This window comes from Zosterops lateralis (genome assembly GCF_965231275.1).
Source record: "Zosterops lateralis genome assembly, chromosome: 1".
In the NCBI taxonomy this organism is placed as follows: domain Eukaryota; kingdom Metazoa; phylum Chordata; class Aves; order Passeriformes; family Zosteropidae; genus Zosterops; species Zosterops lateralis.
This window is the reverse complement of record NC_139762.1, coordinates 118,476,415-118,498,556: the sequence shown is the minus strand read 5'-3', so window position 1 is coordinate 118,498,556 and position 22,142 is coordinate 118,476,415. Positions and strand designations below refer to the sequence as shown.

General features: G+C 38.4%; 2 protein-coding genes across 3 annotated transcripts in view; one reads left to right on the top strand and one right to left on the bottom strand.

Moving 5' to 3' along the window:
- The window catches only part of PREX2 (phosphatidylinositol-3,4,5-trisphosphate dependent Rac exchange factor 2), a 171,934-nt gene extending 155,487 nt beyond the window's left edge, over nucleotides 1–16,447 (bottom strand). For both annotated transcript variants that reach the window (XM_083860958.1, XM_083860959.1), the window contains exons 1-2: nucleotides 16,327–16,447; nucleotides 16,051–16,231 (exon numbers count right to left, since the gene is read on the bottom strand). In XM_083860958.1, coding sequence (XP_083717084.1) covers nucleotides 16,051–16,191 — 141 coding nt within the window. In that variant the 5' untranslated portion in view covers nucleotides 16,192–16,231; nucleotides 16,327–16,447. The remainder of the gene's footprint in view (nucleotides 1–16,050; nucleotides 16,232–16,326) is intronic.
- CPA6 (carboxypeptidase A6) overlaps nucleotides 16,190–22,142 on the top strand; it is a gene marked incomplete at both ends in the record, with an annotated part of 126,282 nt that continues 120,329 nt past the window's right edge. Inside the window, one exon of the mRNA XM_083859022.1 lies at nucleotides 16,190–16,452. Coding sequence (XP_083715148.1) covers nucleotides 16,190–16,452 — 263 coding nt within the window. The remainder of the gene's footprint in view (nucleotides 16,453–22,142) is intronic.

Below are 22,142 nucleotides of genomic sequence, written 5' to 3'. Positions count from 1 at the left end.
ATTGCACAAGGCCAATCTGTGGTAGAAAGAACTAGCAAGAGATTCAGACATGTCACTAGGAGACAATTAAATTAACCCTTCATGCTATTTCCCTACCCAGGAGAACCATAGAAACCCTCCAGCATCCGTAGGTACACACTCAAACTTTGTTACCCATAATTTTTAAAATGCTTGGGCCAAGGAAATAAAATTCCAGACACTCAAGTCTCCTATTTTGCAATTTGTTATTGGCAGGACTAGCAGTTTTTGTAGCATTCCTCAGTCTGTCTCTGCTCCCTCCTATCTTTGATTCAGCAAAGACTCCAGATGCCAGTCGTCAGAATACCCACCCCACAGCAAGTGGCACCTCTGCCAGGAACAGTATGGATTGAGTTCCAGTTGGTCCAAATAATGGGAGTCTGAAAGCACCATAAACAAGAGGCAAATTTCAGAATAACTCCACTGTTTCTAGGACGCTTTTTCCATTATGTGTTATCCAGCACTATTATCAGAATACACAATCTACAATACACATTAAGAGTCTTCTTAGCTAATGTAAATTTGGACATTCAAAGTAAATATTTATTTAAACTAAGACAAAGCACTTCCATTATGACACTAGAGTTCCAGGATAATGTTAACTTCTTTTTGCTTTTTTGAGCATGTACAGTAGCTTCAGTAAAAGCCTTCACAAACATTAAGGACACTTCTGGAAACAAGTATTTTATTCATGGTCACTTAATTAATTCAGTTTCTGGTTACCAAAGAGAGGTGACAAAAGCTGTCATCTTTTATTCATACTAGAGGCAGGCAGAAAAGACTGAAAGTAAAAAAACCTGAACATGAATAATGAATTTCTTCACAGCATAAGGAACAGTTTTCAATGGAAATCTAAAGCTGAAAATTTATAGATAAATCTGATGGGAATCTTCTGAAGTAACAGGAAATCAGGGAAGAATGCCAGGAGGCCTGCATGGATGAACAAGTAGCCCCTGGACAAACTGAAACACAAACAGGTAGCTTAAAAAGGGTGGAAGCAGGGAAATGTAGCCCAAGAAGAATACAGACAAAATTGTCTAAACAGCCAGGAAGATGGTTAGGAAAGTTAAAGTAGCGACAGAAGTAAATCTGGCCAAGAACACCAAGGGTAACAAAACAAGCTTCCTTAGGTACACCAGGAACAGAAGACTAGGGAAAGTGTGGGTCCACTCAGGAAGGATACTGGTAACCTGGTCACCAGGACATGGAGAGGCCTGAGGCTCTCAATACCACTTTTTACCTCTGTCTTCACCAGCAAGTATCCCTGCCACGTTACCCAAGCTGCAAAAGGGGAAAGCAGGAACTGGGAGAGTGAAGCACTACTCACTGTAGGAGACTAGCTTTGAGAAGATCTAAAAAACTTCTCTCTGGAACAGGTTGCCCAGAGAGGTTGTGGACTCCACCTGTTGAAGGCAGACTAAATGAGGCTGTGAGCAGCCTGATCTAGTGGAATGTTCCCTGTCCATGGCAGGGGGGTTGGAGATAGATGATTTTTAAGATTCCTTCCAATCCAAACCATTCTATGATAATACCAATAAAGAAACAAGGGACAAATCTATTAGTCAGCTTTTAGGAAGGGTATTTAACTTAATTCAGCAACTGAGCAAAAAAGCAAAGACAAAAAGCCTGCTACTTAAGTTTGTCTTCATCCATTAACTACTTAGATAAACAACTCCTGACACAGGCATCTCTAGTAAATGCCTCAGGTTAGGACCAACCCCAACCACATATTCTTATATATATTGCACAGCCATAATTATTTTATTATTCATATTTAGCACAGCTTTATTTGCCTATAAAACAAACCTGAAAAGAAAATTGGTATTAGAATGGCATCAGCAGCCTGTTTCCTACGTCGCCCTAAAATCGAAGGAAAGTTTGTTTTTCTAAAATTTCCAGTTAAGAGGACATACATAAGTATGAGCATACAAATTTAGAAGTCTGTTGCATAAAAGTTTGCTTACTGAAAATTTGAAACAATCTAAATGTATTTTCATTCTTCAGTTATCAAAGTACTTATCACTAAAGACATTCTCTCTCATTAAGGGAAAAACCAGACAGACTTTTTAATTAAAAAAAAAAAAGCCTCCATTGGGCAGGAGCAGCAGTATCTAATTCTCCAAGTCCAGGTGGCAAAGTCCTGAGTAGCAGTAATTAAAAGAGCAGTAAAAAAAGTATAGGATTATATACATGCAGAGGCTGAGACAAAGTGCCTTGCCTAAGTCCTGTCCCCACATGAATAGGTGGGGGTAGAAGAATGCTGGCAGGTGAACTGTTTTCATTCTGCACCAGAAGCACTGGAGATCTGAGGAGAATCTGAAATTCAACCAGCATTTTGGTTCCTCAGGTCTTTGTCTTAGCCTGAGCACAGAATCAGACTACCTCATAATTTATGTTAACCATAATCGCATCTTAAGTCTGGTCATGACTCATCATGGTTTTAAAATCCATATCATATTTGGTGTATGCATGGAAATCAGAATTAAAGATATATCTAGCCCTCTGTTCCTATCGTATCTGTAACTGACAGTCTGCTGAAGTAGAAACTAAATTATAAAGTGATGTGACATGGCTTTTACATAGAAAGGCAATATTTGATAACACCTGATGTAGCCACTTTTCCTAAATGTGAAAATTCATGAAAACAGTAGTCCTCTAAAATACTAGGATTTACTGTAGTAGCAAAAGCTTCCTAAAGGCCAAAAGTATTATTTTAAGATCCTTTCTTTTCTCTTAAGACCTTAGAAGTAGAATTTGGTTGCATGTGAAAAATCTGCATTTCACATACATTTTTCATTAACCAGAAAAAGCCCTCAAATCTTTCACTGTACAAGACATCGTACCACAATAAGAATGTTTAATATGCTATTATTTACTTCCCATCTGTAGTGCACAGTAAAGCCACAGCTGCCCTATTGACAATGAATGCTGCACCTATCTCAAGTCCAGTTAACTATCAAAACCATCCATCATCTCCTGCAAGACAAAACTAAGTAAATAAATTTGCAGAAATGGAAGAATAAAGGGTCAGCAACCAGAATTGCTGTGACATACTGGTAAATTCCTTTTGGAATTTTGTGGCATAATTGTAGTAAATGATTTATTTGTTACCACTAGTCAGAATATGAGAAACATTAACTCTTAGTAGAACTTAATTAAAAGGGTTTTTTTAATTTTAATTTTTTTTAATAAAAAGTAAAATTAAAAGTTTTAGAAATAAATAGGAAAGTCAGAGTTCTGATTATTCCAGAGCTGTTTGGTGTCTGGAAAACAACAGGAAAAGGACTGGAATAGCCATTAAAGCTTTTACTGCTACGGTACATTAAGAAAGACAACAGCATACAAAGAACAAACATTTTAGACACGAAATAACATTTTGCCAAAGCCCTGTTTTACATCTAACAGTTCTTACAGTCAAAAGCCAAATTGCACTTGGCAAGTAAATATGGGGAATTTTTAATTACAAAGATATGCAATATGCAAATGGATAATGGTTGTCATGGTGGTCATATTTTAATATTTTATTTTTTCATATTCCAATAAGAATATCTCATTTATTCCAGACACCAAGCTTTTTTATTAGCAAAATCTACAAGTTCAAAAATTGTTACTTTCTGTGCTGGATGCTGCTGTAATAGAGATGAAAACTAATTAATCCAGTGTATTTCCAGTATACATTTCTCACAGGATGCCCAAATAAACTTCAGTTGGTGCTTTATTTTTCATGACACAGCAACTTCCAGCATCACTTGCTCACACATACCATAGAGTAATCTACATAAAATTCATTTAAACATCAAGACTGCTATCTTATGTAATACTGCATTGATAACCATTTTAAAGTGGCATTTGTATACCAAACAAGTTTGACAGAGAAATAAGAGAAGCTTTGTTAACCAATTCACCTGAAAATTTTGACTCAAACACAAAAAAGTGTGTGAGGGAATCAAAAATATTTCTCAGTGAATAAGTACCCTGCAAATTAATTTAGAAAACCTACATTTTACTGGATTGTATGTGTTGAAAAGTGCACTACAAAACTAAAGTTAACAACTTAATGAGATTGAGTTGTAACTAGTCAACTTAGTTCCTTAAAATGTGATAGTATAACAGATGATAAACTACTGTAACTATAAAATACAATTTTACTTTAAAAAAAAAAAAATTTTTTTTTTACTTGGAAGAAGTTTCCTCACTGAATGAAGGTCTACTGAATGAAATTATGAAGTAATTCCACCTGTATTACAGCTCCTGTCCAACTTTTATCTTCACGTATTCTGATGAAAATAATCTTTAACCATGGTTGATGGTCATCTCCCACAACTCATGGGATTACTCTATGACACATGTATGTGAAATTTAGAGACAAGCAATCTCTTTTGAACTTACAAGTTGAATATTGACTAAAAAGATTTTCATAGTATTTTTGGGAGGCCAGTCAGAGTCTTTGTCTTTCCATACTTATGGAAAACCACATAGAATGGACAGTAAATTGCCTTAAAACATTTAAGAGTGAAGCACTGCTTGTCAAGAGAGATCACAGCATCTTCATACAGTAATGACAATCAGTTCTCTGTACACTCACAGTAGGACTGAAGAGCTTCCTTGGTATGGGTTGAAGACCACTTCAATATCTGCAGAAAACAGGAAACTTTCCTTCCCATTGTTTCTGTCTGGTCTGACTATTGTCACAGTTCAGTATAATAACTAAACATGGGAAAAAGTCCTTTTATTTCCTGTAAGGACAACCTCATAGCATATGGGAAGAAATTAACACACTCATACAGCTGCCAACTTCCAGGCATTATTCTTAATAAACAGGATCTCATGCAGTGTCAAAGAGATAAATGAAGCCTTAAGTAAATGAAAACTTATTGCCATCAGCTCTTTACTCATCTGCCCCTGCCCACATAAAGAATTTTTCCAGGTATATTACAAGATATGTAAATGTGGTCTACAACCAATTAATTTTGTAATTTCCATTCATTAATTCCCATATTATTATTAATGGTGTTTACATGTTGTTCTGTGTAACTACAGAACCAACATCTTAATAGAAAATGAACCCTTCCACCCACTTAGAGAAAACAACAGACACAATCCTTCTACTTAATATGTCTCTGCTGTTAACTCTAAGCCACAGAAAGGTCAGAGCTCTGCTAAAATATTTCCAACATGATAGAAGCAATCTACAACTTAGCACTTTTGAAATGTTCAGTCAGTCACACCTGAAAACCTGGATGTCTCTTCTACTGATAAAAGAGATTAACTAAAGACAGCTCACATGCTGCTCTCTCCAACAAAAAAATCTCAATTATATCTTGATAATTATTGAAATGTTGTATTTTAACATAAGAGCAAATTAGCACACAATAACCAAATTCAAAGGTAATGGTATTTTCACACCTTAAGCTGACCATATTAGAAGATGTCTAAGAAACACTGCACTTGTACTGGCTCCACACTCTCAGCAAACATCCAATAGTTAACTTCTAGGACCATGAGCAGCACCTAATTTAACACTGCAAAAGCCAGTCATGTCTGTTTTATCAAAATATACACTATATATATATATATGAGGAAATCTCATCATATAGTTGCCATGTTCCAAAGGTGATTTTTATGCAAGTGTTCATTTTTAGAACTAATTTAATGAACTTCTCCTCTTCCTTTTCTACCTTGCTAGTGTATTTTTCCTTAATCTTTTCTCCTTCTTATTTCCAGAGCACGGAAATGTAATCTCATAGCTCTTGTTGTTTGTATTTATTCCTGGCGTTATTCCTGGTTGGCTACTTCATCCTTCACTGAGACCTCTTTCTAGATATTTTCCCCATTCATACAGCAAAACAGAATGGTAAGAAAAAGCAAATGGCAGCTACAAGTCATACTTCAAGAATCTTACCCAATCTCTAAAAATGCTAGTTTTAATGTTTAAAGGTAAGTAAAGAAGTGGAAAAAGGGCCTAGGTAAGGTGTTAACTGCACATTGCAAAAGGATAAACAGAATTCTAACATCTTTCAGTCAAGAAAGATTTTATTATGATAAGTATGAAGTACTGAATTATGACAAGAAAAGTCATAATTCAGTACCTCAAGCATCTATTACACATGTTCAGCAATGTTTTTGCCCTCTGACAACTGTATGCAAAAGCCTAAGAATGAAACTAGGCAGAAAATCAATGATACTGACACCTGAAGAATTCATCACAAAGGAATTTGAAAAATGATTGAAAGTATGAAAGGGGTTTTATAGAAAGAATAATTCGATTTCAAACAAGGAAAAAAGTGATGCAAGTACTTAGCAGTTTTTTTAGACAGGATATTTAAAATGCATAACAGGAATTATTTTATGAGATACGCATTCAGAAGTTACAGATGCCTAAAAAATACAGAAATACAAAAATAATCAAACTCAGAAATCACTTCGTTTGCAACCAGATACTACACCTACACTCTTCAGGAGAGACAGCACCCAATCTTGAAGCACAAACTCCCTAAGTAATGCTACGACTTCCCATTATAAAAAAAACCTACTGTGTTTTGTAGTTTAGAAATGGTATTCCCCAATTCAGTGTTCCCACTGAAACCACACATCACTGACTCCCTCAGCCCCTGCTCCCCCCTCCCCTTGTGGTGGGCTGGAGAGGAGAATTTGAGGCACAACAGGTGAAGATCACAAGTTGAGATAAGAACAATTTACTGGAAACAGCAATGAGATAAGAAAACTGACAGTAACAGCATCATCACTAATGGCACAGGGCACAACAAAAAGGCAAAGGAATCAGATAGAAACAGCAATACCTGACCACTGCCTCCACCATGGTACCCTGACCAGAAGAGACCCCTTTCCCCGCTCCCCACAATGATGTGAGATGGTATAGAATAATCTCCAAGTCCCATACCTTTCATGAACAAGAACCAACAGACACTAGAAGGAAGGAAGCAGCTCTCATTATAAATGTAGGGTAGCCATTTTTACAAAGGCATTCTATGAATCAGGACTTATTTATTGTCTTCCTGCTTCCTATGGCTTCTGCAAAATAACTCTCCTTCCCAGCCAACAAAAAGATAAATACAAACTATTCAGCTACAAATATTTCACAAGTGACACAACACTAACTCTACAGGTATGTGCCATTTTTTCTTCCCTCTACCTTGTCAGGCTGTGATACCTTTTTAGTGAAAGTGGTGTTTATACGCTGCAGAGCTTTAAATGCTGCCACATCTATTCAAGTCTCAAATGCCTCTGTGATTCTTAGAGCAAAGACCACACTCACACTACAGAGTCAGAGGATGGTGTCTCAAAGCATGCTGCCGCATGCTATTTCTTCTAGGAATCCAGATACTTTACCCAAGGAATTTAAGGATATGGTGTAACTTAGCACATACTAAGCAATAAAATGAAGTGGTTTTCCAGCCTTGTTGCACAAATTCATAGCAATCCAGACATCAATCACTCTGTCACAACATATTTGATTTAGGCTTAAAGAGACTGGGATTTTTAAGTCAACACAGAGGAACACATTCATCTCTCACTCTAGGAATGACTCCTTTTAAACAGCCTTAGAAAACAAACGATTTATTTCACAGGTCAAATTATAAAACATTTTTAAGGTAAATTAACCATCATAATAATTGATACTGGTCACTTGCTCTAGTTATTATAATAGGCAAAAATGCACTTAGAATGTAAACATGCCAATGCATATTATGTACTTAAAAGTCTGGCACAAGTATCAGCGCCCATAGACAAATGTCTTTTTGAAATGAGAATTCATATAAAATTTCCTTAGGAATGTCAAGGATTAGATTATTTATTCTGCCTCACTCATCAAGATACTATCAATTTGTCAAAGGGCCTGTATCACACAAATTACACTGAAATAAAGAAAGCCACCTTACTACAATGTATTACTGTTTTTTTCCAGTACTCACTTCAGTTCTATCTGTTTCTCCTACGCATTCCCTTCATGTTCTTCAGCCTTGAACTTGAAAGCTCATCAGGGATGCCAGATGACTTGGCAGCCAGACTGCCAAAAGCACAAAGAACAATCTGGAGATCTCATGAGACCTAAAATAAATGTCAACCCCTAATTTCTCAGTTCTGTCCCTACCACAGGATAAATTCAACTGTGAGCAGCCTATGAGACAATCTCAGGAGCAATCAAGCTTGCACAAAATGAAGCTGGCTTTGAAGAGTTATCCTTGCAGCTTCTCAGACATTTTAAGTAGACAATCACTCTTTTAGCATCAATTATATATGAAGAGAAAGGGTTGCTTTGCTGTCAGAGTAGTGAACTGGGAATCATGACATCAGATTATATTTCTGGTTCTGGCACAAACTTCCACAGGACCAAAAAATCAAGATCTAAGTTTCCCATTTGTAGAACTACACAGGTTTGATTTATTAATGAAAGCAATGCACTGAGACATCTCTGAATAGAAAATAGTACAAAAGTGCCAGATTAACTGTTTCCTGAGCAAACATAATACAGTTGAAATTTTAAAAAAAATCCCTAAAACTGTGTACCTGCGTCTTCTCTTGAATTTTGAATAATTATTTGCTGAACAGTACAGACTTGCCATTTGCACTGCAATTTCAGAGTATAAAGGAAACAAAGTAGAAATGCAATCCTGAAAATTCTGTTCTGAAACTGGCTGAAACTTCAACTTCAGTCAGCCTTTTTTTCTGTCATAGCAATAAATTGCAATTTGATGAGTCATCGAGGTTGGAAAGGAGGTCATCTAGCCCAATTGCTGGAACAGAGCAGTGTCAACTAGAACAGGTAGTCCAGTCTTCCCTAGATGACCTTTAACCCAAAATAAAAAACAGCCTCTGAGCAATTTATACCAGTTTTTGACCAGTTTTATTGTAAGCAATATTTTTTCCCTTTATATCACATTGGAATTCCCATTTTCCACAGCCTCTCCTTCTTCCACTGTGCACCTCTGAGAGGAATGTGGCTGCATGTTGCCCACATCTACCCATCGGGGAATTGTAGACAATAATAAAAATTCCACTGAGCCTTCTCAAGGCCAAAGAAACCTTGCTCTCTCAGTCTCTTTGCAGCAATATGCTCCTGGCCCCTCCTCACCTTGCTGGTTGGTCCCAGCACCAGACTTATGTCAGTAGGTAAAATTATTTCTTCAATTAGGGAGTCAAAATTTGACTCTTGGAGGTCCCACAGATGCACAGCAGAGGGTAAAGAATCGCCTCCCTTGACCTACTGGCCACACCCTTGCTAGAAATGTCCCAGGATGCTGATTCTTTTCTGCACTGCAAGGGTGCAGTGCTGACTCATATTCCAGTTCTTGCCCACAAGTACTCCCAGAGTAACCTCTGTAAAGCTGCTTTCTAGCCCCCAGCCTGCACAGGTGAACAGGATTATTCCATCCCAGGCACAGGACTCTACCACTAAAAGTATCACCCAGCACCAGATGCAGACACCTCTTGAACAACTCCAGGAGTGGTGACTCCACTTTGCTATCTTCATTCTTGCATTCCTCCTGAGTAGCCAATCCCATACCAGTCCACATGTTCACCAAAGACAGTGATAATCCTGCTCAATCCCAAACAGAAAACTGAACCAACACACATGTAGATGGGTCCTAAAGCAAAAATAGCTAGACAAAATTTCTGAAAAAGAATGTGCATGACGATGTGAGTACAAGAAGTTCTTCAAGACACTTGTATTAAAAGATAGAGATTTAAATAAAATTCATTACCTTGCTCATAAACCCATACTTCATTCATGGGTAATCCAATTCCTTTCCAATCAGGGACATATACTTTTCTTAGAGATACATGTTTATAGCCTTCTACAGATTAGCAAACCATGCCAACCAGTATCTTAGGTCAACTACAGCCAGTTTGGATTCATTTTGGCCAAAAGACAGTTCCTTTTGGTTTCCAATGTAAAGAACAATTTCTCACATGCTGTAATACAATGACTTCAACTCCCTCTAATTGACAAAATCACTCCTCATGCTAACCTTACCAAATAAATACAAACCAACCTCGGGATACCCAGTTTTAAAGCTTGGTGTTTATAAAATGGTGACAAAAATTACTACCAAAGGGAGTTGAAAAATATGTCTCCATAAATACTTGAAATCACTGCAAACAGCATATTATTCAACAGCATTAGGCTGCATGGAATAACTTAAACCTGGATGTTTTGATGGATGCTGCCCTTCAAGTAGCCTCTTCTAAATTAGCAGCTCACACTACAAATTTGTGAAATACGTGTGTCAGGAGAGTTCAGACTGAGCTATAAGGCAGAGCAAAGGACTAACTGGAACACTGCAAATACAAATAAATCATGAAGTTGTACAACACTTCGGAGCACATTATAGTCTTCAAAAGATTACATGTTAGTCTACAATAAGGCTTAAGAACAGAAAAGTTTCTTAAATGCTGTGGAACAAAGATTTCTCCTTTCAGTATTCTAAACTTTTCACTGAACAGCTCAACAAGAAGAGTTTTTCACAATAAAATCCAATCTGAGAGCAGTAAGAGGATACATCGAAAAGTATGAAACATTTGTCTTTGTCTAGCATAAATCCCTCCAATTCCAGGCAAGATAAGATATGTACTTGAAAATTCTTCAGAAAAAACTCTGCTTTTTGCCATTGTCCTACATTGCATGAACTCTGCGCTCACCTAGTAAAGACCCACACACACACACACAAAAAAAAAAAAAATCTTTCTTGCTAATCCACTCCATAAAGCAGTGTTCAACCTTGGGGCAGGGGTTACAAAGAAATAAACAGCTTTTAAGCAGTTACCCTCACTCTGATAGGGACCACAGGTAGTGCCACTTATATAGACAAGCAAAGTCAAATAAAAATAGAATGCCACGCTCACATTTTTTGTTAACACTTAAGCAAGTTAAAAACAGCAGAAATTGGAAGTGAATGGAAAAAATATTGACTTTCTATGGTAATTGTGTTTGCACTTCCTTTTGACTTTTTATGATGAAGTAGCCATAGAATGTTGTTTTTCTTTTCCTGAAGAGAAAGGAAATCACATAACCTTATCAAAAAATGCAGCTAGCTAAAACCCTTCCCTTCCATTCATTTAAATCTCTTTTATAAAATATAAATGTAATTATGAAAAGCACTATGAAATGAGTAATTATCATTGTAATTGAGATATACATATAACATATTCAGTGAGTGGGACTAGATGATTCTTATGGGACCATTCCAATTTAAGGTATTCTGTGATATATATACACATGCACACAAAAAACAACACACTGCTTTTGTAAAAACAACACATTGCTTTTGTACCAAACCACAGCCATAAAGATCATTTATAAATTTTTCTTTTTTGTGGAAAGCCCAATATCTAACTTTATTACATAGCATAACCATCTGAGGACTTTTCATCTGTAACATAAATCCTCTACTGCTAGTCAGGGTTAGTAACACTGAATTTGACCATAAAGGTTACCTGAAGTGTCAATTGCTTGGACCACTTCTCCAAATAATTAGTCTGCTCAACAATCAGAGAAATATGTATTGAGCCAAGAGACAGGGAAGGCTCAGCAGGAGAATACAGATCCCAAAGAGGTCACAGAGACACTGAAAAGACTGCACAATAAACTTCATAAACAATATATCTTTATGCCAATTGAAAAGCAAGGATTCAGCTTCCCTTTAACAGGGCACATTTAAAGGAAACTAACCATTTGTTCACTTCAGTGCAAGCAGAAGACAGTACAGCAGGATGTAATAAAATCATACTGATACTTGAGAGTTAACTGGCAGAAACATATATATTCACTGAGAGACTCTGTAAACCATACTATAGTCTACATAATAAACTAGCTTTGTTTTTTTCCCCCAGCTGCTTCAAGATCTAACTAGCCACCCCAGCTGAGGCCGTGGGGAAGGCTTACAGGAGTGCCAACATCTGCTTCTATTCCCATCAACGTCAAATTTGTCAGAACACGAAACTGCGCCAGAGAAACAATCTCTGCCATAGAAAATTAAACTCTACTTCCATGGATATCTCCTCAAGTACCAAGTGTATCAGATCAGTTACATTTCCAATTTCTATTCCAAAATAAAATTTCTTTCCAAAAAATATATATGTACACTTTATATATGTATATACACACAGGTATACATACATACATGCATTTATAAATTCTAAAATTCTTTATGGCCTGGTTTGCCTTTACTGGCCTGTCAATTAGTGTAAATCACAAACATAAGAACTAACCCTTATATCAGGTAATAAGGTGACAAATTAAACTAGACACTTTTTAGCAACTCTTTACTATTAAATATTTTTTTAACATCTCATCAACTTCTATGCACAGTTTTACTGGTCTCTTTACTACTGCTGTGTTGAGGATTCAAGTGAGTACCTTGATTACACAGTAAATGAAACCTTGAATGAAAACATTCAGCAAATTACAAAAAAAACCCCAACTTTTTTTAAAACTCTCATTAAAAATTATATATTCCCAAGTACAAAATCACAGACCAATTTAGAAAACTTTATGCAGTTTTGCTGTAGTTAGCTAGTCATAGAATAGAATCTCTGAAAGGAGGTTGGAAAAGACCTCCAAGATTGTCAGGTTCAACCAGTAACCCAGCACTACCATGGTTCACAACTAAACCATGTCCCCAGGTGCCACATCTACATGTTATTTGAACACCCCCAAGGATGACAATTCCACCACTTCCCTGAGCAGCCTATCCCAATGCCTGAACACCCATTCAGTGAATCAGTTTTTCCTAATATCACACATAATTATCCTACACCTCCGCTAGAGCAGCCTGGGGCCATTTCCTCTTGTCCTGGCACTTGTTAGCTGGGGAAGAAAGATTGAGTCTTACCACATTACAGCTTCCTTTCAAGTACTAGTAAAGAGTGATAAAGTTTTCCCTCAGTCTCCTTTTCTCCAGGCTAATTGTGCTTACAGGACAACATAGGAAATTTTCCTTATGTTTACTCAGATCACAGTAGATACCAAATTACCAAATAGACATTTGGTAATTTGCTATAAAGAATGAAAAAGATAAGGTACATATTGATAATGTCACTTTTTTTTTTAAAGCATCTTTACCATAAGTACTTAAGGCAATTATTAATTATTCAGTCACACAGTTGGGTGACAGAGAATTATTTCAGACGGCGCAAATATTCACCAACTGTTGCCTTGTCTCCCCTCCAGAAAGTGCATTTTGCTTAGAAAAAAAGATTTTCCTCTATTCTTGCAAGTAAAGCTTCTCTTTCATTGGAAAACAAAGATTGTGCCACAGAAAAACAAGATGATCACCAGCAAGAACATCCAGAAGCAGAAAAATCCAATTGCTAATTTAGCCAGTAAAGTATCAATTGTTCATAACAAAAATTTAATACTGTAGCTTATTTGAAAAAATAAAAACCTCCATCAACAGATCCAGTTTTAAAAGGCGTTTTAGTGTCTTAAGTAAATTCTTGCATCACTTGTTACTTTTAAGAAATGCTAGAAGGAGCAAAAACTCTGGTAATGCAATGACACTTTAAATGTTACAATGAAGCATCTGAAGGAAAAGCATAAGCATTTATTCATAATTTCCTGTGCATGCCTCCTCCTTCCAACATTGCTGCCACTACTGTGCGACTCAAGTTCATCCACCTCACATATGTTTACATACCTCACTGCAATTGGCCCAAAACTGTTATTGCTCTGTATCACTGAAATCTCAACAGACTACACTACTACAGTTTATTACTGAAAGATTCAGGAGATACGAAAGAATAATATTAATACAACCAGACCTTTCCACTTAGATTTGTTTTGTGATGAGTGCAGATGTAAAACAATATGCTGTATTTACACAGCACAAAGCCAAAAAAAGAAGAGGTGAATGAATACACATGGATATGACTACTCAGCTACTTCTATCTAATAAAGTAACAAATACATCAAATCTGCTTTGCACCTTACAGTGTTACAGACTTTTGACAGAACATACAACCAAGCTACTTCTCACTACACTGATGATAAGTGGAAGATAAGCAATCATAGAGGAGTAGGGGGAAAAAAAGATTTTAAATAACTATAACCAACTAGAAATCTGTTCTGAGCAATACTCTTTAATTCCAATGTAAAGAAAAGAATCTAAATAAATCTAGCATATAATAGGTATGTTTCCAGTGTAGGGAAACCAGCAAAGCATTTCCTGTGTTGACAGACACCAGCAAGTCACTTCCTCTTTATAACCTCTTCATCCTCTAGCCATGTACAAGGTTTTTTTAATTTATCTAAGTGAATTCCCTATTTCCTATTAACTACAGTGAAAACTGCAGGTACTCTGAGCAAACTCTTAGGGAGACTATAACTGGCTTCAGCTTCTCACTCATAAAGGAAATGTGGTTTCTATCACAATGAGCAGCACTGACGATGCTGGGATGACCTGGAAGCCTCACTGTTAACTTTGCCTGGAACACAAACCCCTCACGCAATGATGGGTTTGATGGCTTAAGTAAAATCAATGTGATGGTCTCCATACTGGCCCCAGTGCATGGCCCTCATAAATCCACCACCACCACTGATCTCAACAGCAGTCCTAGCAGGTAGAAAGCTCAGAAGTTGTTTCCTCAGACAAAGTTGAGGTATAATTAGAACATGTGACATTTCTCTGTGAAGGATTTACTTCTCTGGACTGTCACTTGAACCCTGCCCACAATCATTAATGAATCTGAAAAGATGATGCAGAACCAAGTATTTAACACCAACCACTCTCTCTTTCTCCACATGACTTGTTTAGATCATCTTGATCCAAACTACAAAAAAGACTTATTACTGACTTCAATGTCTGGATAGAACTTGAAAAACATAGAGATTCTGATCCTTGGGAGAATTTGAGCACTTATGTCTTGAACCCAAATATCTTACGTCTAAAACCTTCAAATTCAAAATTAAAGATATTAAAAATCCTTCAAATTTGCTGAAATCCAAGACTCTGGCATACACCAAATTTGTGGCTTAAGGTAAAATATTGAAGAACATTGCCTTAGAATAGGGTGGGGTTTTTTTTAAATAAGTAAAACTTGATCATTAAATGGAAGCAAGAAAAATAATTGCACAGCCTCTTTTTTCAAATATATAGCCTACACATTAAATTAAAAAAAAAAAAAAAAAAAAACACCACCACACACACCACATTGGACCATTTACCATTTTTCATGGTTCTGCTGAGGATAAACATATGGAGAAAATAAGCTACTCTGTAGATCTTATTTCACTCCAATGTCTGTGCTTTTATTCTCCCTGTCACAGCCAACTTAAGAATTTCCTCTTTCATGGTAATAAGCAGAAAGTCCACAATTCTCAAGGCAGCAAAGCAGGAAGTTTGCAGTTGGAAGTATTTCCCCTCCTCAATGGGACAGGAGAAGAGAAATGTATGATGGGGCTACAGTGAAAACTTTTGCAATCTGCAGCAGCTGATTTGGCCATATTTATAACATCAGAGCCCTAAAGTGATGCTACCAACACCAGGCACAAATGAAGCATCTGCTGTGCAATAATTTATCACTTTGGCTTTTCGAGAGAGCGAGAACTCCTGCCCTTCTGACTAGGGCATTACCTGCCACCAACAATCCTATCAATAGTGATGGTCCAATGTAGAAGGAGGCTCAGCAGAATGCCCAGCTGACCCTGTATCACAAGACAGGAGTGAACGCCACATGTGGCTTTAATGCCCAGCAGCTGCTGCACACCAGCCCCCCCTGTCCCCCTGTCCTGCTCCCTCCCCCTGCACCGCTGCCTTTCCAACACCATCCCAACTAGTGCAGCTGCGGCGCCCTAAAGCGAGCACAACCCCACACATCCCTTAGGTTTTGGAGAGCCAAACACATCACCCCCATCCGCTCCCACGGGCGGAGATGCGGGAATGGGGCTGGGAGGGGGGATGGGGCAAGGCACGACCCCTCTCCGGCTGTCTGCAAACCTGTTACTCTCCTTTAAGCCAAAGCTGGGGGTAACCCCGTTTCCCGGCCGGCAGTGTGTCCTGCCCCGGCGCTCACCGACACCAGGAACTCCAGCGTGCCCACGTAGTCCCGCTCCGTCTTCAGCAGCTCGTTCAGGACGCACACGCGTAAGCGGAGCTGCTTCTCCAAGTCCTTCCCGCTCTCCCCCTTGCCTTCTCCTTTGCTTTCTTCTGTCATGGTGCGGCGAGGAGGATGGTGCTCTGCTCCCAGCCCGGCGCTGCGGACAAGGACAACAAAGACCCCGCCAAGTTACACACACAGAGGGCCGGCTCTGGCCGTGCCCAGCCCCGCTCTCCCCGCTCACCCACTCACCCCGCTCAGCCCCAGGTCCGCAGGCCACCAGCCGCCCCAGAACTCGCTCCTTTCCCGTCAGGAAAAGGACACAGCCCGGAGGAAACGAGCGGTCACTGGTTCCCAGCTCGCCCTGCTCGCTGAGAGGTTGGAAAGCCGCCGCAGCAGCAGCAGCACAGACTTGGACATTAATCAAAAGCTTTGTATCCATGTGACTCCAACCCCTTCCCCCCCCCCCCCTTTCGCTAAATCTCAGGAAAAAGGAAAGGAAACAACTTGAGGGAGGATTGCGTGCCAGCAGCTGCCTGTTTCACACACAAGCTGCGAGCTCCAGTTTGAGGCTAATTGGAGACCTCCAACAAGAGAGTAAAAGAATTATAAAAATGTCCCAGCGAGCTGGCCGGCCAGGGAATCGGCAGTTGTTTGTGTTTTGATTTTATCATCAGCAAAGAGCCATTTCAGCTTCCCCTTCCGCACCTTCCCACGAGATGTATGTTACACTGTGTGTTATAAATACGGGCTGTGATGTGCTCCCCAACAAACACACACAGCTAAGCATGCTCTGAGCAGCTACAAAGAAGTTCTTTGAAGATAGTGAGGGGGGGTTAGGTTGGCTGGTTTGTTTGTTTATTGAAATAAAGTGCTATAAACAATCCACATTATACACTTTTCCTACATGCCTATCAGATTTGCATGATACATTAAAAGGATAAAATATAATTCAGTAGGTATTTCAAACAGCTGGGAAAAAAGTATACAGCTACTTTAGAAAAGGGGAATTTATTTCTTGAAGACTGAAATATATCAAGGAGACTATCATGTGAATTTGAAGACCACTGATGAAAGCTGAAGTTTTCTCTGGCTAGCTCTTCAGTTTGTGACTGGAAAGAAAATACAAGTCTTCAAACTTACATGTTCCGTATCAACTCTCTTTCTAAACCTGCAGCATCCTAAAGGGACAGAATAAAATGAAAATCTGAAAGTAAAACTCTTCTACAGCTGCAGAACAAGTTGAGGCAGTGAGAGGAGTCCTTTAGTAGGAGAAAATAAGCAAAGACATTTATGTTCTGATAACTAGGCATCATCAAACTGTCTGCCTCAGACATTTTTTGTGAAACAGAGGATACACTTCCCATAAAAAGTTTCTCAAAGAGCAGAGAAAAAAAAAAAGAAAAAAAAAAAAAAAAGTCTGTTTCTTTGAATGTGACCTACTTCCTTGCATCCTCCCCTTCCCAAACAAAAACAGCTCCTGTGCATAAAGCCAAGGCAAGGAGCAGCAGTTGCTGAGACAAATTCTACCATATGTAACCTTCTCAGCCATTTATGCACGTGCAGATAAACCTGAAACTTTCCTGCTCACCTCAACATAGCTCCTTTCTCAATATGGCACTAGTCCATTTCAAAAACAGACACTGATTTTCACAGGTATCAAGACTTCACATTTTAGAGTGCCTCATGGCCCTGCTGAATTTGGTTTAAATGGACTGATGAATTGAAAAACCAAACACAGCTCACTGAAACCTCTTTCTTTAGAAATCATGTTTAAAATAGACAACCTATCTGATGATTAGCTCAAATTCTTTTCACCCTCTTGGTGGGCATAACCAGTGAGACACTGCCCCAAAGTCCTGAGGTTCTGTGGCATCTGCCCTGATCCTATAGAGGAGAATAGGTGTTTTACAATTGCTTGCATTAATGCATCAAGAAGCATTAGCATCATACTTCTAATCACCCAGAAGCATTAGCATCATACTTCTAATCACCCATTGAACCCCATGATATTGCTCTCAAGTGATAACCAGAAAAAAGATCCAAAGCCACTGAAGTAGAACATGCTAACTTCACACTCCTAAAAGCATATGGGTGCCCTTCTTCAGGGGCACCCTACCCTCAGTCATAACCTAATGCCTCAAACTTGTTAAATTTCCTGTCAAAAAGCACCCTCTCTTTCTTTTAGGAAAGCAGAAACAAGGGTCCACTACCTTTTTTTTTTCCTTTCTTTTTTTTTTTTTTTTTTTAATTTCAGACATTTCCCTGTACTCTCAGCTTCAGCCATGTGCCATTGGTTGTCCCATGGACACTCACAAGCAAGGCGATAGCTAAAAGAGGCAGGAGCAGCAGCTTAGTATTTCTTTCCCATCATCTATAGAAGTAAAAATCAAGAATCCCTTCCCTTTGCATGTTTGTATCTCACTGCCAGAAGACCTCAAAGCCAAAGTGATTCTTGTCCTAGTTTACACTCCTGCTGCCCTCATACAATGCTCCTTCATTGAACCAAGCAGCTCCAGCTATCTGGGCCAGCAAAAGCATTAGGGACAACACACAAGAGATTTTTATGACTCATCTAAAGCCACTGAACCCAGCAAAACCCACAGCAGATGTGCAATGATAGGAAAAGTCATTGTGAGTACCAGACACAATCTATGGAAAACATACGTGCCTATAGGCTCAGCCAATTTTCCTGACAACCTGCTTGAAGTAATAAAGACATGGGGCAAATTACTCTTTTCCCTTAGTTTCAGGAAAAAGCTAAATTGCTCCAATTGTAGTTTTCACTACACCAAAACCAAGCAAAAAAATTACAAAGTAGAAAAAAGGTAGAATATAGAGACAAAGGATAAAAAAGCTTGAACAAGACATTTTAAGCAGCTAAACAGCTGATTTTACACTGTGATGTACCAGGATGATTGACTAGTAGATAACTTGTTTCTGTATTTTAGACAGGTAGTCCTGTGTAAAACAGTGTATTAGTTATGCTAGCATGTGGGATACAGCAATCCTTGCTCCCTAGGTGGAAAGACACTGATTTGGAGAAAATGGAAAAAATCACACCATTCCCATGGAATTTTATAACTCTGGAATCCAAGAAGAACTATTTTGGTCCTAGGGTATTTGAGGCCCAAATTGGATTTCTTCTTAGAATCCTGTTGAAAAAAATATGGCAACACATATAGCCTGTACACATAACTGAGGTTGGATGTGACCTCTTCAGATCTAGTCCAACCCTCCTGCAACAGAGTGCCCAGGGCAACAGGACAGGTTGTCTAGCCAGGTTTTGAGTAACTCCACAGATGGAACTCCAAAGTCTCTATAGGAAACATGTGCCAGTGTTTGACCAGTATTCTACAGTTAAAAAAATAAAAGAAGGTCTTCATAAACCAAGAATTTCATGATTCTAATGTGTACCCATTGCTTCTCATCCAGCCAGCTGGCACTCCTAAGAAAAATCTGTCTCCCTCTTCACCATTCCCTCCCATCAAGCATTTAGAAACTAGGATAAGATTGCCCATGAACCTTCTCCCTTCCAGGCTGAATAATTCCATCTCCCTCAGCTTCTCCATATATGTGAAGTCCTCCATTTCCTTAGTCATCTTTGTGTCCTATCTGATGATCTGGACCAAGATTCCTTATTAAATATCTTATGCATGACAGATGATAGCAATTAAACTTCAATGATCTGCCACAATCTTTATGGTCTCTATGGGAAAACCTCATGGATTTCTTTCTGCGTTGCCACTGGATTGTGGGTATCAATGCAAGACAGCTCCAGTATCACACAAGAATGAAGGCAAGTGTTCTGCAGGGCACATTATCTTGTGTTATAGAACTGTAAAGGATTCCTCAGTCCAGCTAAGAGTTTAAAATTGTCTTTTTTCAGAGAGAGCTGAAACAATTTTTTTAAATTAAAGAACAAAAACGCCTTAATAATTACTAAGAGGCCCATGCAAAAAAAAAAAAAAATACAATAACAAACACTAAAAAAGTTCACCAGAATAACAACAGGTTTTTTACAGGTGGTTTTAGTACCACACTGCAATTAAAAGGTTAATATGTATGGGACTAGCTGTGAAGTGTTATGAGGCAAGTGTTGGAGAGTAAATAAACTGCAAAGTTCACTTTTGGCACATTACTGTCTGTTTATTCACAACAGAATTTACAGCAAACCAACTTTGCAACCACCAACCAGGTTTTAAAGGTAAGTCATTACATGTACAGAATGAATCAAAATAATCAGTTCTATAACCTTCTGTTGGGGGTTAAGCTTGCTCCTTTTTTACTTCAAAGAATTTTTTCCCTATAAGTTACCAAGGAGACTAAGTTTTGGATACTTAAAGAGTATTGACCAAAACAAAGAGATGGCCAAAAGCTTGGTTGGGGAGGTTTTATCTTATCTGTAACTGCCTTCCCTGATAACAAGCCAGCTGTTAAAAAGCGGGTGGGGTATTGTTCCTTATCTCTGCTCAGTCTTTCACTGCCCCCATGGGAATATCTTCTGTTAATGGGCCATTAAAGCTCACCAATGGATTGACACATTTCATCATCTATTGTGAGATGCTCTACCAGAGAGCAGAAGGCAAACCATTTCCACCTAGATAAAAAGGAGCCACAAGTGTCACCAGGCACTCTGGTGTTCCCACGGGACTCCCAAAGGAAGAACAGACCCACTCTGGGACCCCTGGCCCTACAGGATCATAATCTCTGCCTCCAACAGGACCACATCTGCCACTCCAGGAGGGCTGACTTTGGACTGTTTCCAACACCCTGACCAACAGGGTGTCAGGTTGTATTTGTGACTCTGTCAGGTGTTTTTTTTTTCTGGGATTCCTTCTTTATTTGTTTGCTTATTCTTTTGTACTACAACATTTGTATTTTTAATATCCCTGGTAAAGAACTGCTATACCTATCCCCAAAATGTTTGCCTGACAGCCTTTTAATCGCAAATTTATAATAATTTGAAAAAAAGGGGGGGGGGGGGGGGTGGCTTACATTCCAAGGGAGACTCCAATCTTCCTTGGCAGATACCTGTCTGTTCAAACCAAGACACCTTCCTTTATGGCATTTTGGAAGAAAGATGATGGTACTTTAACCACGAGGACATTTAAATGTCAAGCATAGTAAGTTAGAATCCTCACTGTAAATCAACATCAATAGTGAGCTCATATAATCAAATGCTTTCTGCAGGTAACAAGCTGATTTCCTTCCCCAAACCAGACTTTCTACCCCAAGCTGCTACAACATTGCTCTCCCAAGTATGAATGCACAGGACTTCACCACAAAACTTTTCCAGAAGCTTCTTATGATGGTGTGTATCTATCCAAAAGGCTTTCAATAATTTTATTCCCACCAGCACAAGGGACACACAAGCATTTGTAGCAAACAAAATCTTAACATTCAGCTTTACTTGGCATGGAAAGAACTACTGAAGTATAATCCAAACCTGATTTATCAAAAAATAAAACTAAAATTATATATAGATATTCTAGCTCTTAATAAAAAGGGCAATTTGCATTTTACTTAAATGAATGTATTTGCTTTTTCCTATGGGGATAAATTTTACCTTTAAGAAATCCTGCAGCAAAAGCCACCAAAGTCCTAGAATGACAAGTGATCACTACAGATCACTTTTCTTCAGAAGGTTATCTAGCGTAAGCCAGCAGGCACATAGAATCCCAAGACAGGAGCAGAATTAGTCCAAGTATCTTTTGATTTTAAATTGATATTAAAAGACCATGTATTAACACAAATGCATAGCAAGATTTCCTCAAGAAACTCTAATTAGCTCAGGAAGAAATTGCCCTTACCTGAAACCACCATTACAAAATAAAAACAGCCTCCTCAAGGTTCAACCCCAACTTGGGTACCCTGATGAAAGCTATTTAAATTAAACCCTCCCCTTGTGTATGTCTAAGCAGAAGAACAGAAAGAACAGCTGCAAACAATTATTTCACCTCAATTTGAGGACATCTAATTACAGCCTCTTCATCTTAGCTATTTAGCAACCTTTTTAAAGTTGGTAAAAAGTTGAAATAAAATTCATTATAAACCACACAAGCTGA